This window comes from Pteropus medius, unplaced genomic scaffold (genome assembly GCF_902729225.1).
Source record: "Pteropus medius unplaced genomic scaffold, Ma_sr-lr_union100, whole genome shotgun sequence".
NCBI lineage: Eukaryota > Metazoa > Chordata > Mammalia > Chiroptera > Pteropodidae > Pteropus > Pteropus medius.
This window is the reverse complement of record NW_024355205.1, coordinates 37,773,488-37,785,220: the sequence shown is the minus strand read 5'-3', so window position 1 is coordinate 37,785,220 and position 11,733 is coordinate 37,773,488. Positions and strand designations below refer to the sequence as shown.

At 59.3% G+C, this 11,733-nt stretch overlaps 1 protein-coding gene across 3 annotated transcripts in view; it reads right to left on the bottom strand.

Moving 5' to 3' along the window:
• Nucleotides 1-3,205: 3,205 nt before the first annotated feature.
• Nucleotides 3,206-11,733, bottom strand: part of ABCG1 (ATP binding cassette subfamily G member 1) — a 63,010-nt gene continuing 54,482 nt past the window's right edge. For 2 of the 3 annotated variants that reach the window (XM_039858043.1, XM_039858044.1), the window contains exons 8-15: nucleotides 11,559-11,673; nucleotides 9,163-9,311; nucleotides 8,893-8,994; nucleotides 7,415-7,583; nucleotides 6,430-6,530; nucleotides 6,159-6,317; nucleotides 5,369-5,487; nucleotides 3,206-4,222 (exon numbers count right to left, since the gene is read on the bottom strand). In XM_039858043.1, the coding sequence (XP_039713977.1) occupies nucleotides 3,994-4,222; nucleotides 5,369-5,487; nucleotides 6,159-6,317; nucleotides 6,430-6,530; nucleotides 7,415-7,583; nucleotides 8,893-8,994; nucleotides 9,163-9,311; nucleotides 11,559-11,673 (1,143 nt within the window). In that variant the 3' untranslated portion in view covers nucleotides 3,206-3,993. The remainder of the gene's footprint in view (nucleotides 4,223-5,368; nucleotides 5,488-6,158; nucleotides 6,318-6,429; nucleotides 6,531-7,414; nucleotides 7,584-8,892; nucleotides 8,995-9,162; nucleotides 9,312-11,558; nucleotides 11,674-11,733) is intronic. The other variant, XR_005651782.1, reaches the window with a different exon arrangement.

The window sequence follows — 11,733 nt, the reverse complement described above, 5'->3', positions numbered from 1 at the left end:
CCCGCAGAAGTTGAGCCAGTTGTTTTGAACTTGAAACATTTAGCGTGAACGCAAGAGAAAGACTGTATATAAAATACTTTATTAGCGCTCTTTGTTTCTTAAAAGTATCTAACTTTGTATCAATACGCGCGGTCCCCCTCCCCCGCCACTGGACAGTTTCACTTTTTGTCACACTGCAATTTAGCGGGCCCTGGATGAAAGCCTTAGTGTGTGTCGTCTCTGCTTTCACTATGTGCACGGCAGGCCTGGAGTCAGGGCACCTTTCCTTTCCTTCTCGGAGTAAAGCATGATAAAGGCACCGCTCGACGAGAAACGGGAGTGAGCCCAGCGCCCAGGCCAGCTCGGGGCACCCCTGTGCAAGGCGATTCGGGGGAGGGGCGCAGGCCACTCTCCCGTCTCAGCTGTTTGCTGACGGCAAGTCCAGAAGGAATAGCAGCCTCTAAGCTAGTATTGCATTTTATAGTTTGCAAAGTATTTTCACATACGTTTGTAAACTACAAACAGGAGACGATGCAGCAAAGCCAAAAAAAAAAAAGAAAGAAAAAAGGAAAAAGGAAGAAAGAAAGAACAGGAAGTGGAGACTTTGGGGACAGACCGAGAATCCAGATCTGCTCCTTCTTGGCCCTCGGACCTGGGACCTTCCTGACCCGCCCCAGCCCGGGCGTCCTGCATCTCAGAAAGAGCAGAATGACGTGGGCTGTGGTCGTGGGGTCCCCTGCTGCTGGCCCGCACTGGAGGGCAGGCCCACGCTGAGTCCCCTCCCCACGCTGAGTGCCTGGGACAGCACCCAGCACGTGGAGATGGACGACCAACGTCCGCGGAACGTTCGCGCGTCGTCCAGCACGGCGCCCACGACGCCCGGCAAAGAGCTCGGTTTTTCTCTGACTGTGAAACACCAGCGGTGACTCCTCCCTCGTGGACACGGCCTGTCCCCGACCACCTGGCAGTGCCGGTCTCGGGGGGGTGACCTTTCTGTGGGCCCCTCGGATGAGTTTTCACCTCACTGCTTCCGTCCCATGTCCTGGTCCTGACGGCCCCGCGCCCGAGGCGTCTTAATCAGATCCCAGCATCGTCCATGTGAACGCTTAGGCGGGGTTCTTCCCTTCCTGGGGAGAGCTTCCCACTTCCTCCCAAAGAAACTGGTGGAGAAGTGAATTCTCCAGCCGATGTCCAGGGCGTGGAAGGGAGAGGCGCACGGAACGCTCGGAACAGGGGACAGAGGCGAGAGGCTCCCGAGATGGGGCTGGTCAGCAGAGACGAGGGCCAGGCCAGCGGTGGCCCCTTCTCTCCTGACAAGTCTCCTTGGAAAGCGAAATGCTCTACGCCTCCACGGTCACCTCTGCCAACTGCCGGGGAGGCCAGGGTCCTTGTCCTTCCTTCTGAGCCGAGACGTGCAGAGAAGAAAGGGGTATTAGGGTAACTACATTCAGAAATTACTCAAAAGAATTAGATTCGGGAAGTCGGCCTGTTTGAATCCCAGTGTATGGAAGACGGCACATCGTCACCTCCGTCTCCATCACGACTGTTTAGAAAACAGATAGATAAGTCGCTCGGGGCGGTCGTAGGTGGAACAGGGCGTTTCCTGGAGCTACACTAGAGGGCAGAGGGCGAGTGTCTCCAGACAGAATGGCAGCACTTGGGCAAGCGCTGCCGAGGGTCCCTACGGGAAAGCACGAGCAGGGGCACGAGCTGGTGGCAGAGGTGGCCCCGGGAGGACACGTCCTCGCTCGACGTGGCTCAGGTCTTCCCGGGCAGATGGCCCTGGGCGCCGACGTCAGTGGTCTTGCACCGCTCCAGTCAGCATGCTTAAAAAAATAACCCCTTCCAGAAGCCGGGCAGCCCGTGGGGGGCCTCAACCCGGTCCTCACCCGTTACGGGGAGGATGTGACCTGTTATTAGCAGCGGGAAATGGCATCGAATGCGGGGAGCACGAACCCCTCGGAGACCGCTCCCTCCAAAGGCCACCGTGTCCTCGGACACCGGCTTTCAAATCTGCAGGCATCTCGGCGTCCTGCTGAAACTTCTGAGACACGAGTGACATGAAGCTGCCTGCGGAGCGCGGGCGGTCGGCCCTACTCAGCGCAGTTCCCGGCGTGCATGTCCTTAGTGGGGTCGCGGAGCCACAACCAGAAGGGCCTGCTCGGCGGGAGCGGTCCGAGGCGCTGACCCCGCCTGATGCAATTCTGAGGCGTGACGCGTGACCTTGACCTTTCACCGTGGGATTTCCTGCAGGCAAATCCATGTTGAAATGAAATGAAGACTTTTTGTAAAGCTGAGTTGGACCCTGGTTAGATAACTCAGCCCGGAAGGCAGCGCTGTATTTGTGTAGAACAAGCGAACTTCAAATGACATCTTCATAGATCTTGATTGTGTTTGCTAAAAAGGATGTAGGGGTGAATGGGGAATGTCTGAGCCTTTGCAAATGAAATACTCGTGCGTAAGTGAAAACTAAATTCTCATTCTCCGAAGTAGGAAACAAGAGCATTGGGGACAGATCGGAGGAAGCCGTCCGAGCTGACGACGGCCGTGAAGACCACCGAGCACGACTATGTACAGACGAGGCAGCGGAGGGTCAGAGCGTTGGTGAATTTGCGCCCTAAGACGCCATCTTTCATCCGAGACCCTAATCCCAGCACGGTGATGTTCTAGAAGCAATTCCACTTCCTTCGGTGGCCTTCACGGGCCAGAATCGCCTCCCGCCCCACAGCCACACTGCCTCTGACTGCTGACACGCACACGGGCGCCCCGTTAGGGACTCCAGGCCGTTTGCCCCACAGATAACGCCCAGCGCTCCCACCCCAGAGCCATCTACTTATGTGGTTTCGTCACCAGAAAGAAGGGGGTCTCCACAGGCCCAGCACTGAGGTGACAGTGTAGCCGCGCCGCCCCGGGCCGGACTCGGGAGAGGGACCCAGGCTCGGCTGTAAGTGCATCGCCTCGTGGAGCCGAGAACGTCAGCCGCACCAGGCGCCCGGCGGTTCCTTGCGAAGGCCTCGGGGCCTCACGACGTCGGCGAGCTCGGCGTCCCCGCGGCACCCTGCGGCGCCCTCACCGCTCACACTGGGACAGTCCCCAAGCCCAGCTCTCCCAGGTTCAGAGGAGGTAGTTGATGTGGTATGTGAGGACGGAGAAGACGTTTGTAAAATCTCAGTGGGGTCGATCTTCTGGAAATTTTTTTTTAGGCAAAATGAAGGTGCTCAAAAAGTTAAGAAGAAAGAAATATATATATTTTGCTTAAAATAAGAAGCGTGGGGGGAATAAAAGACTTCGAAAGGGTTGGCCATCTCCACCTTACAGCTTTTTGTGTCGTTTTTTAAAATTTCTGCACGGCTTAGCGCACATGGTCCCCATGTCCCCTCAGCCTGGGCCCCTCTGCTGTGTCCGTCCCGAGCTCTGTCTGTAAATGACGCCAGCTCGGAGGCTTCACACCTCCACACAGAGTACGCTATTCGCCCTGAATGCTGCTCTTCAACCAGTACTAAAAAGATACAGTTTCTTAAAACGAATGAAATTCATCGACTTTTGGCTTGGAAAATGACTTCTCGTTGGAAAGAGACAGACCGTAACTATGAAAAACAAGTCACGACATGAAACCACCGCCCGCTTCGCTTCCTCCGCCAGGATGACCGACGTGCCGAGGGTCCGCTCGCGTCCCTGTCCGGGACCAGAGTCCCCCGGTCACCAGGAGGAACTGTGCGGAGGAAGCCTCCGGTCACCAGCTTTGCTGCAGTTTCGAATTCTGCCCCAGTTGTGATATTTTTAAATTCTGCATATAAAAAACATCCTTTCTACATCTTCCTAGTTAAAGCTAGAAAGGGCGAGGGGAGAAGACCCGGCTGGGCAGGGCGGCCGCGCGCTCGGCGCCCGCGAGCCAGACGCGGTGGCCGGGCTGGCGTCACGGCCGCCCCGTGTCCTCGGGCGCAGGCTGGCCGCACACGCCACAAGGCGCCTGGCCTCAGCGTCTCTGTTTCCCTTGTTCTGGCAGCGGCTGCTCTACCTCTCCGCCCGGATCTTGTACCTCAGGACGAAGTAGGCGATGAGACGCAGTGAGATGAAGAAGATGCCCAGCACGAGGAAGTCCAGGTAGAGCTTGGCGTTCTCCACGTCCAGCTCCCGCAGAATGGCCTCCGACTTCTGGAAGTGGCAGGTCTCGTCGGTGTCGCAGTGCAGGTCCTCCCGGTCGAGGCCGTAGATGGACAGGATGACCCCTTCAAAGCCGTACCTGCGGAGGGACGCGCCCAGCCCAGTGTGAGCAAGGCCACCGGAACGCCACCCGCAAGGTCCCCGACGCTGCCTCCATTCGCTGAGGGCGAAACACCGTCGTCTTCTCTCCGATTCCCGGGGCCCCCCCCCAGAGAGGCCCCCTCACTGACCCCCCTCCCGACCTCCCAGCGCCTTCCCCGCACACGGCAGCCTCGCTACGCTTTCCCGTTCCGTTTCCTCCGGCGCCTCCACCTGAAACCCAAAGGGAACGAATCATCGGTGTTTGTGTGGCAGGGACGCGGATGGCAGACCCTGCGATTCCTTCGGACGCTCCGTCCTTTTCAGAAGCCGGACACGGTAAAGGGCCCCACAGCCTCCCAGGCAGTGCACAGCGCGCTAACGAAACGTCTCCGCAGCGTCCACCGCGCCGTCCAGCCCGGCGCTGGCGGGACAGGTGTGCGGGCCGGGAGAGGGGGCGTGGGCTTCGGGCTTCGGGCTTCGGCGTCGGCGCCGGCACGGGCAGCCGGACCTCTGTACCACTGCCCGCTCCCGCTTTCTCCTCCCAAACGATGTGCCCGGGTCAGAGCTGACATTCGAGACAAGAAAAGCTTGTCCCGGCCTCGGATCTGCGGGTCACGTGGAATGGCTCGGCCGGGCAGAAAAAGCTCCAAAGACAAGCGCGTCCTTTGGAGGCCCGAGCTGCCCAACCAGCCCCGGGCGCAGGGCAAGCGAGCGACCGCCAACCCGCACGCCGGACACCGGACGCCGGAATCACGGCCCGTTTCCGCTGGGTTCGTTCCAGGGTGTGGAGTGATTGGAAGCGTGGTGGGAGCACCCCTTGCTTCGGAGAGGAAGGACGTGCCTAAGGTGGAAACGCTCCCCAAATGCACCAGAATGCGCCGCCCCCCCGTCCCGGGCCTCTTCGGGGCCTGGGTCACTGCGCTTCCCCCGTGCGTGTGTGGCTGTGGCCGTGACGGTGACAGGGGGCACAGAAAACTAGGAAAAGCTAGAAGTCGCCGATCCCCTTGGATTCTTGATGCGAGGACCCTGCCGGCATTTAGCCGACAGCCGAGCCGTGGCTTCCGTGAGCATCTGCACGTGAATGACAGGCCCCTTCCCCGTGTGACCGTAAAGCCCCCCAGTCGGAGAGCCTCCCGTGCACTACCTGACGTAGGAGATGTAGGACATCCACTGCAGGTAGGCCGGGATGGTGTCGAAGCTGACGAAGAATCCCGAGAAGAGGAGGACGGGAATGGCGGTCACAGGACCCACGAAGGTCGCCACCTGGGGCGGGGGACACAGAGAGAGCTTATCGTCCGACCCAGCTTCCCCCTCAGGTGGCCCCGAAGGCCATATTCCTGGACAGGGAAGGACCGGTTTTCAGGATGTGTCTTACGAGGGCGGCACAGAAGTGTCTGGTTTGGGGTGCGAGCCGCTCGCTTTGAGGTTTCGTGATTCACCACAGGTCTGGCTTTGTTTTAAGGAAAGGCCTGAGCCGGCCCCCTGAAGCCATGGAGCTGCGGAACTGCAAACGCACAGGGGTTCGGCGGGTCGGGGGGCAGGGCAGCGCGGGTGTCCAGGAAGGGCACGTGGAGGGACTTAGGTGGGGTGGGAACATGGGGGTGCCATGGGGGTGGCAAAGGGATGGTCAAGGGGTCCCCCAAGGCAACAAAACAGAACGTGGCCTCTGAGCCAGCTGCCTGACCCTGCATGACCCAATCACACTGCCTCTTTGGGCCTCAGTGGCCCCACCTGTGAGGTGGGGACAGCGCAGCGCTTGGCAGACACCAAGCACCACACAGGGGCACCTGCCAATCCTGACTGGCCAGGACCAGGTGAGTCCTGCCCTGGGGGTCGACCTGGCGAAGCCGGCGCAGGGAGCGGGGGGGGGATCAGGAGTCGGGGTGGCGCTGAGCCCAGCAGAGCCTGTCCCGCGATGTCCCCTAGGCTGGTACCTGCAGGGACGTGGAGGCAGCCCCGATCAGCAGGCCCAGGGACTGTGCCACCAGCGAGGTCATGGTGCCCAGCGCGGCAAACAGGACGAACCGCAGGGCGTCGGACGGCTGTGACGTCATCCAGTACACGATGCTGCAGTAGGCCACGGGGAACATGATCTGGAAGCATGGGGCCCGTCACGCTCAGGGGACTCGGCGTTTCCCGCCCTGTCCTACAGGGTGCGAGGGAGACCCCCGCCCCTCTTCAAACACACGCCGCTCGCTCACACACCTGGAAGGGGACGTCGGCCATGGTCTTGGCCAGGTAGTAGGCCTTCAGGCTGTACCAGTAGTTCAGGTGTTCCCGAAGAAACACGCCCATCTCCAGCGGAACTAGGAGACAGGAGGACGGGGCAGGGTCAAGCAGAGATAGCAGGAGTGCCAAGTACGCGCACAGGCGGTCCTGCCATGCCCCCGCCCCGCCCCCCGCTTCCCACCTGGCCCGTGCCGTGCCCTCTGTCCCCCGCCTGCCCCGTGCCGTGGTGTGGGCCCGCCGGTGCTTACAGCACTTAGGGTTTGGATGGAGGGATGTGGAATGATTTCCTAGCCTGGGAAAACTGCCCCCTTTTCGTAACTGGGAGAGACATCTTGTAGGCGGCATCTATGCTGATACTGAGCCTTAGCTCAGTGATGAGTACAAGCATCTCTTACGAAACTTGTCTCATGCAGCAACTGTACAAGCGCGAATCCTTCCCGGGGCCGAGACCTCGCAAGCCAGACTTGGAGATGCTGGGCACTTTAGGGAGGTGGCATCACAGGGAGGAGGAGTTCATGCCGGAGTCTGCTAAGGCGACAGCTTCCTACCCTGTCAGCCCCAAGCGACCAACGGCCGTCCACCCTGCAAGCAATCTAGACGTGGCCGGAAGCCCACCGAGAGTAGCTTTATACGCTCACAAACTTGCTATACCAGGGCTGTTTTAGGTAAGCAGTGGAATTTGAGGGGTCCTGATGAGAAAACATTTTAGAAATCTCTCATCGGCCCTCCACCATGCTTAAAAGTCGTCCATTAGTGATTCATTCCTTTGGCTTGAACATGGTATGTATTTTCTCATCTAACAGAAAATACAGTAATATCTACAACTGTCAACAAAGAAAATGGTATTAAAAAAAAAAAGGCACTATGCGTTCCGAAAACTCATCCCCTGGCCAAGCCGTGGGCTCAGGCATGGCCGCATGACGGGTGATGAAGGGTGGGGCCGGGTCAGCCGGGCACTCACACGTCAGGACGGTGGGCATGAGGGCCGCGAACATGAGGAACAGCATGGAGAAGAAGAGGAAGCCGGAGTTGCTCAGGACCTTCTTGGCCTCGTTCCCAATCCCCAGGTAGAGCAGGCCGATGAGGAGGCCGATCCCGATGTGTGAGGTGACCCGCAGGTGCGTCAGGACCTGGGAGCAGACACGGCTATGCTCACACGCCCGGGAGTCCCGAGGCCGGGCGGTGGCAGATGACAGGGACAAGGCCACCAGAGGCATCGGCCAGGCAGGTCTCCTGTTGCATCTGCCCCTCCTCCTCCAGAAAAACCAGCCCCCAGCCCTAAACCTGCTCGTGTGCCTTCTCTCTCTCTCATATACACACACACACACACCACACATGCACGCACACACGCACCACCACACATGCATGCACGCAATATCGCACCCACACACGCAGCACCACACATGCACACACGTGCATGTACATGCAGTATCACATGCATACAACTCACGCACACGGCAATACCCGTCATTACGTACCACATTACGCATGCACACACACGTGCAGCACACACACTTGCTCGGCGCACACGGGCACCTTACTGACAGCACATGTGATGGTCTGCACTGCTCCCACCCTGCGATGTGATGCCACGGTGCACTGCATGCGACACATGCCAGACACGCACGCCTGCTGCAATAGGCATACACACGCATGCCACATGCAGACGGCAGCATACATGCACACTTGTGCACACGCACACATGCTTGCACACACGCACAGGCACACAGCAGGGGCAGCAGCATGTTACTGCTGTTAGACCAGACTTGTTCCAAAATGGCAAACGCAGGCCGTCTGCCTTCAGAGGACAAGTGACAACCGTCGTGGGGAGGGGGACTGAAGATGGCCGTCGTAGAGGCCCATTCTTGAAGAGATCCAGCCCGGGTTGCTCCACACCGCTCCATCCTCAGACCAGGCTCCAGGGGCCCGCTGAGCACTCCACCCCCCCGGGGGGGCTCGGACTGTCCATACTGGAGGGTGGGTACTATGGCTCCAGCCACTCACCACCACCTTCCCATAAGCCTCTGTACAAGCCGCCCGTGCCCTGACCTTGCTGTGCCTTCCTGAGCGGGACCACACTCCCTGTTGTTATACTTGGCCATGTGACTGACTTTGGCCGGTGGACGTGAGCACAAGTGACAAGTCGCCATCACGAACCACAAGTTTTCATTTCATTTCTCTCACGTTCTAGAAGCTGTCCCTCCATTCTGGGTCCCAAAATGGGACGATGTGGGGCAGGGTCACAACGCTCAGCCACCGACACATAACAGGAGCGAGACCCAAAAACATTGACTGTCATCGCCACTGGCATTTGGGGACTGTTCGTCACAGCGGCAGCAGCACAGAGTGAAAGCTGACTAATGCAATGGAAAATCTGAAAGTGAAATCAGGAGGAAAAAACAGCGAGTGACCGGCAGTGACCTTTGCAAACGAGCTCACCGAATCTCGCATGATGCTGAGGAAAGTCCTTTTGAAGAGGATGCAGAACTGGGTGAGGCAGCTGGCCGAGAAGCTGTGACAGCCTTCCATGGGAGCAGGGTCCTGAGGACACACGGAGGACGGAGAGGAGGTGGGACCCCTGGCCTGTGACCACTTCCTCACGGCTCAGAAGGAGCCCCACGCAGCTGGGCGCAGAATGCCGCCTGCAGCTCTCCCACGGGTGGCGGGTCACTACATTGCTGACCCCTGTCATCGTTTTGCCCGCTTTACCTCTTCAGAGGGCCGGTGCCAGAGGAAAGGGTTCATCTCGGCGTCACCCCCCGACTCTCTCTTGTAGTCCGAGTCACACATGCCTTCCCGGACGGCTCTGACCAGGCGGCTGTTCTGATCACCATACTCGCCCGATGCCACTTCCATGACTGCACGAGACACAGACACGCGCGGTCAGCCGGGCCCTGGGCAGGCGCCCGAGACGGCTGATATAAACCACGGGCCTCTTTCATTTTGTAACCAGTCACGAATCCAGCGGGAGTACTTTTATGTGTTCTATAGAAGCTGCACGACGACCATACGGGCAAACCGTCCAGCGACCATACGGGTAACCCCCAGCCAAGGCCACCACGCACGAGCATCCTCTGGGATCCTCGGCACCCACCCGTGTGTACTGAACGCCTGCTGCGGGCATTCAAACCTCAGCGTCGGAGCTGGGAGGCGGGCAAAACGGAGCAGGCCCCTGACCTCGAGCTCGCGTTTTGCACGTGGAGTGGGGTGCGAGTTTGAGAGCTGTGGCAGTTCAGGGGGGCTACGGAGAAAGGGGTGCCCAGGGCCCTGAGGCGTGCTTGGCACCCCGGAGGCACCGATGTCCAGGACTGGCAGCAACACCTCTCAGGTCCCCAAGGCCTTCTCCTCCACTGACCCTCGGCGCTGGCTGCCACCACCCCGCGTTCAAGGTCCTACCCCACTTGCTTCTCCCCTGGCTCCACCCTCCCCAGGCGGACGGCTGCCCCTCCCTGTCCGCCCACCGCTCACGCCCAGCCCACCCTCCCTCTTCCCCACGTCCCTCCTGCCGAACCCTCTGGCCCCTCACCACAAAAACATCCGCTGATGCCCAAAGTTCCGAGCTTTGCCCTCAGGCCACAGGCCCCTCTGGCAAAGCCAGCTCCCTGCTTCCCCGGGCCTGAACTGGGGTGGCCGAGCCCCGCTAGGTCCGGTCATAAACCGGAATATGGTGGCTCTTCCCGGACACCGTCATCGACGACGCCATGGGAGCCCAGCGCTACCTGCTCCACTCGCCAACATCCCTCTCCTCTCCCAATAGCCAGTCCTCACCCTCTCTTCAGGGAGCACTGAGGAAATCAAAGCCACACCCTTCCCTGTCCGAGGCCTCCCTGAAGCCCCACGCACCCTATTTCTCCCCCCGTCCACCCTTCGCTCTAAGTTCTCACCTTCCGCGGGCTTCGGACCTCCCCGCCCTTGCCCTGCTCAGCAGCACCCGCCCCTGGTCCTTCCCTCTCAACAAATATGCAACCAGAACCCGGGCCCGCCCACTGCCTCGTCCACACGCTCAAGTCCTCCCTGTAAACGAAGCCCCTGCCCCTCATCTCCTTCCGGCTTCCACTGGCGCCCCTTCCGCGAAGCCCACTTCTCGGAAGAGTGGGCACCTCCCGGAACCCAGTTTGGGAGATGGTGCTGTAGGAAATGCAGAATCCTGGGAGCGGGTGGCCAGACAGTTAGAAGAAAGACAGCTGAGTGACCAAGGCCGAGGGCTGTCGCAGGTTGAACAGAATCCCTTGAGCGTTCACGGGCACCCGGAACCTCAGCACGTGACCTTAGTGGGAAACGGCCCTTTGCGGATGTGATTGGTTATGGATCTCGAGATGAAATTACCCCAGATGTGGGATGGGCCGTGGCTGCAGTGACTGGTGTCCTTGTGAGGAGAGGAGAGGACACAGAGGCACAGAGATAAGAGCCATGTGAAGACAGAGGCAGAGGGCAGAGTGATGGGGCCACAAGCCAAGGAATGCCAGAGCCATCGGAAGCTGGAGGAGGCAGAAGGACCCTCCCCTGGAGCCCTCGGAGGGCGGGTGGCTTTGCCAGCAACTTGACTTCTGGCCTGCGGAACTGCAAGGGAACGAATTCCTGCTGCTTTAGGGCCACCGCGGCTGTGGCGCTTTGGTACAGCCACCCAGGGAAGGCAGGAGGCAATGGCCAAGACCCCCCCAAGTACCATGGCCTTGGGGGAGGAGGTGACGGGTAGGGGGAGCGTGCAGTTCGTGGTCTGGTACACACGAAGCTTCAGAGAAAGAGGAGGCGAGAGGGACCAGGTCTGCGCTTGGAGAGCAGGTGAAGAAGGGGCAGATCTGATGGGAGGGTCGTTTCTTTCTTTAAAAGGCTGTTTCTTCTCAGAAGTGACTTCCTTTACACCATGTCTGACATGATTCCCAGACACTTCCTTTACACCGGCTCCCTGACATGATCCCAGACACTTTCATCTGGAGGAAAGACGATCTCTTTTCTGACCTTAAAAGTTCTGCCACAGGACGGCGCTTGAACCATCTGCAGAATACTCAAGTGACTCCTGACTGGGACTTCAGGTAAAAGTGGAAACCCATCAAGAATGGGAAAAACCCTTTCTTTTCCTTCTGGCTGGTCAAGGCTCGACTTACCAAAATCGGCTGGGTTGTGGTAGGTTGGGCAGTTCAGACCCAAGTCCCTCAAATACGGCACAAGGTTGGAGACTTTTCCCCGGTACACACACTGTCCTTGACTAAGGACATAAAGCTGGAAAGGAGCAAGGAGAGAACGTCAGGCCCACCTGTCTCCGTAAAGCACCAGGTGCTC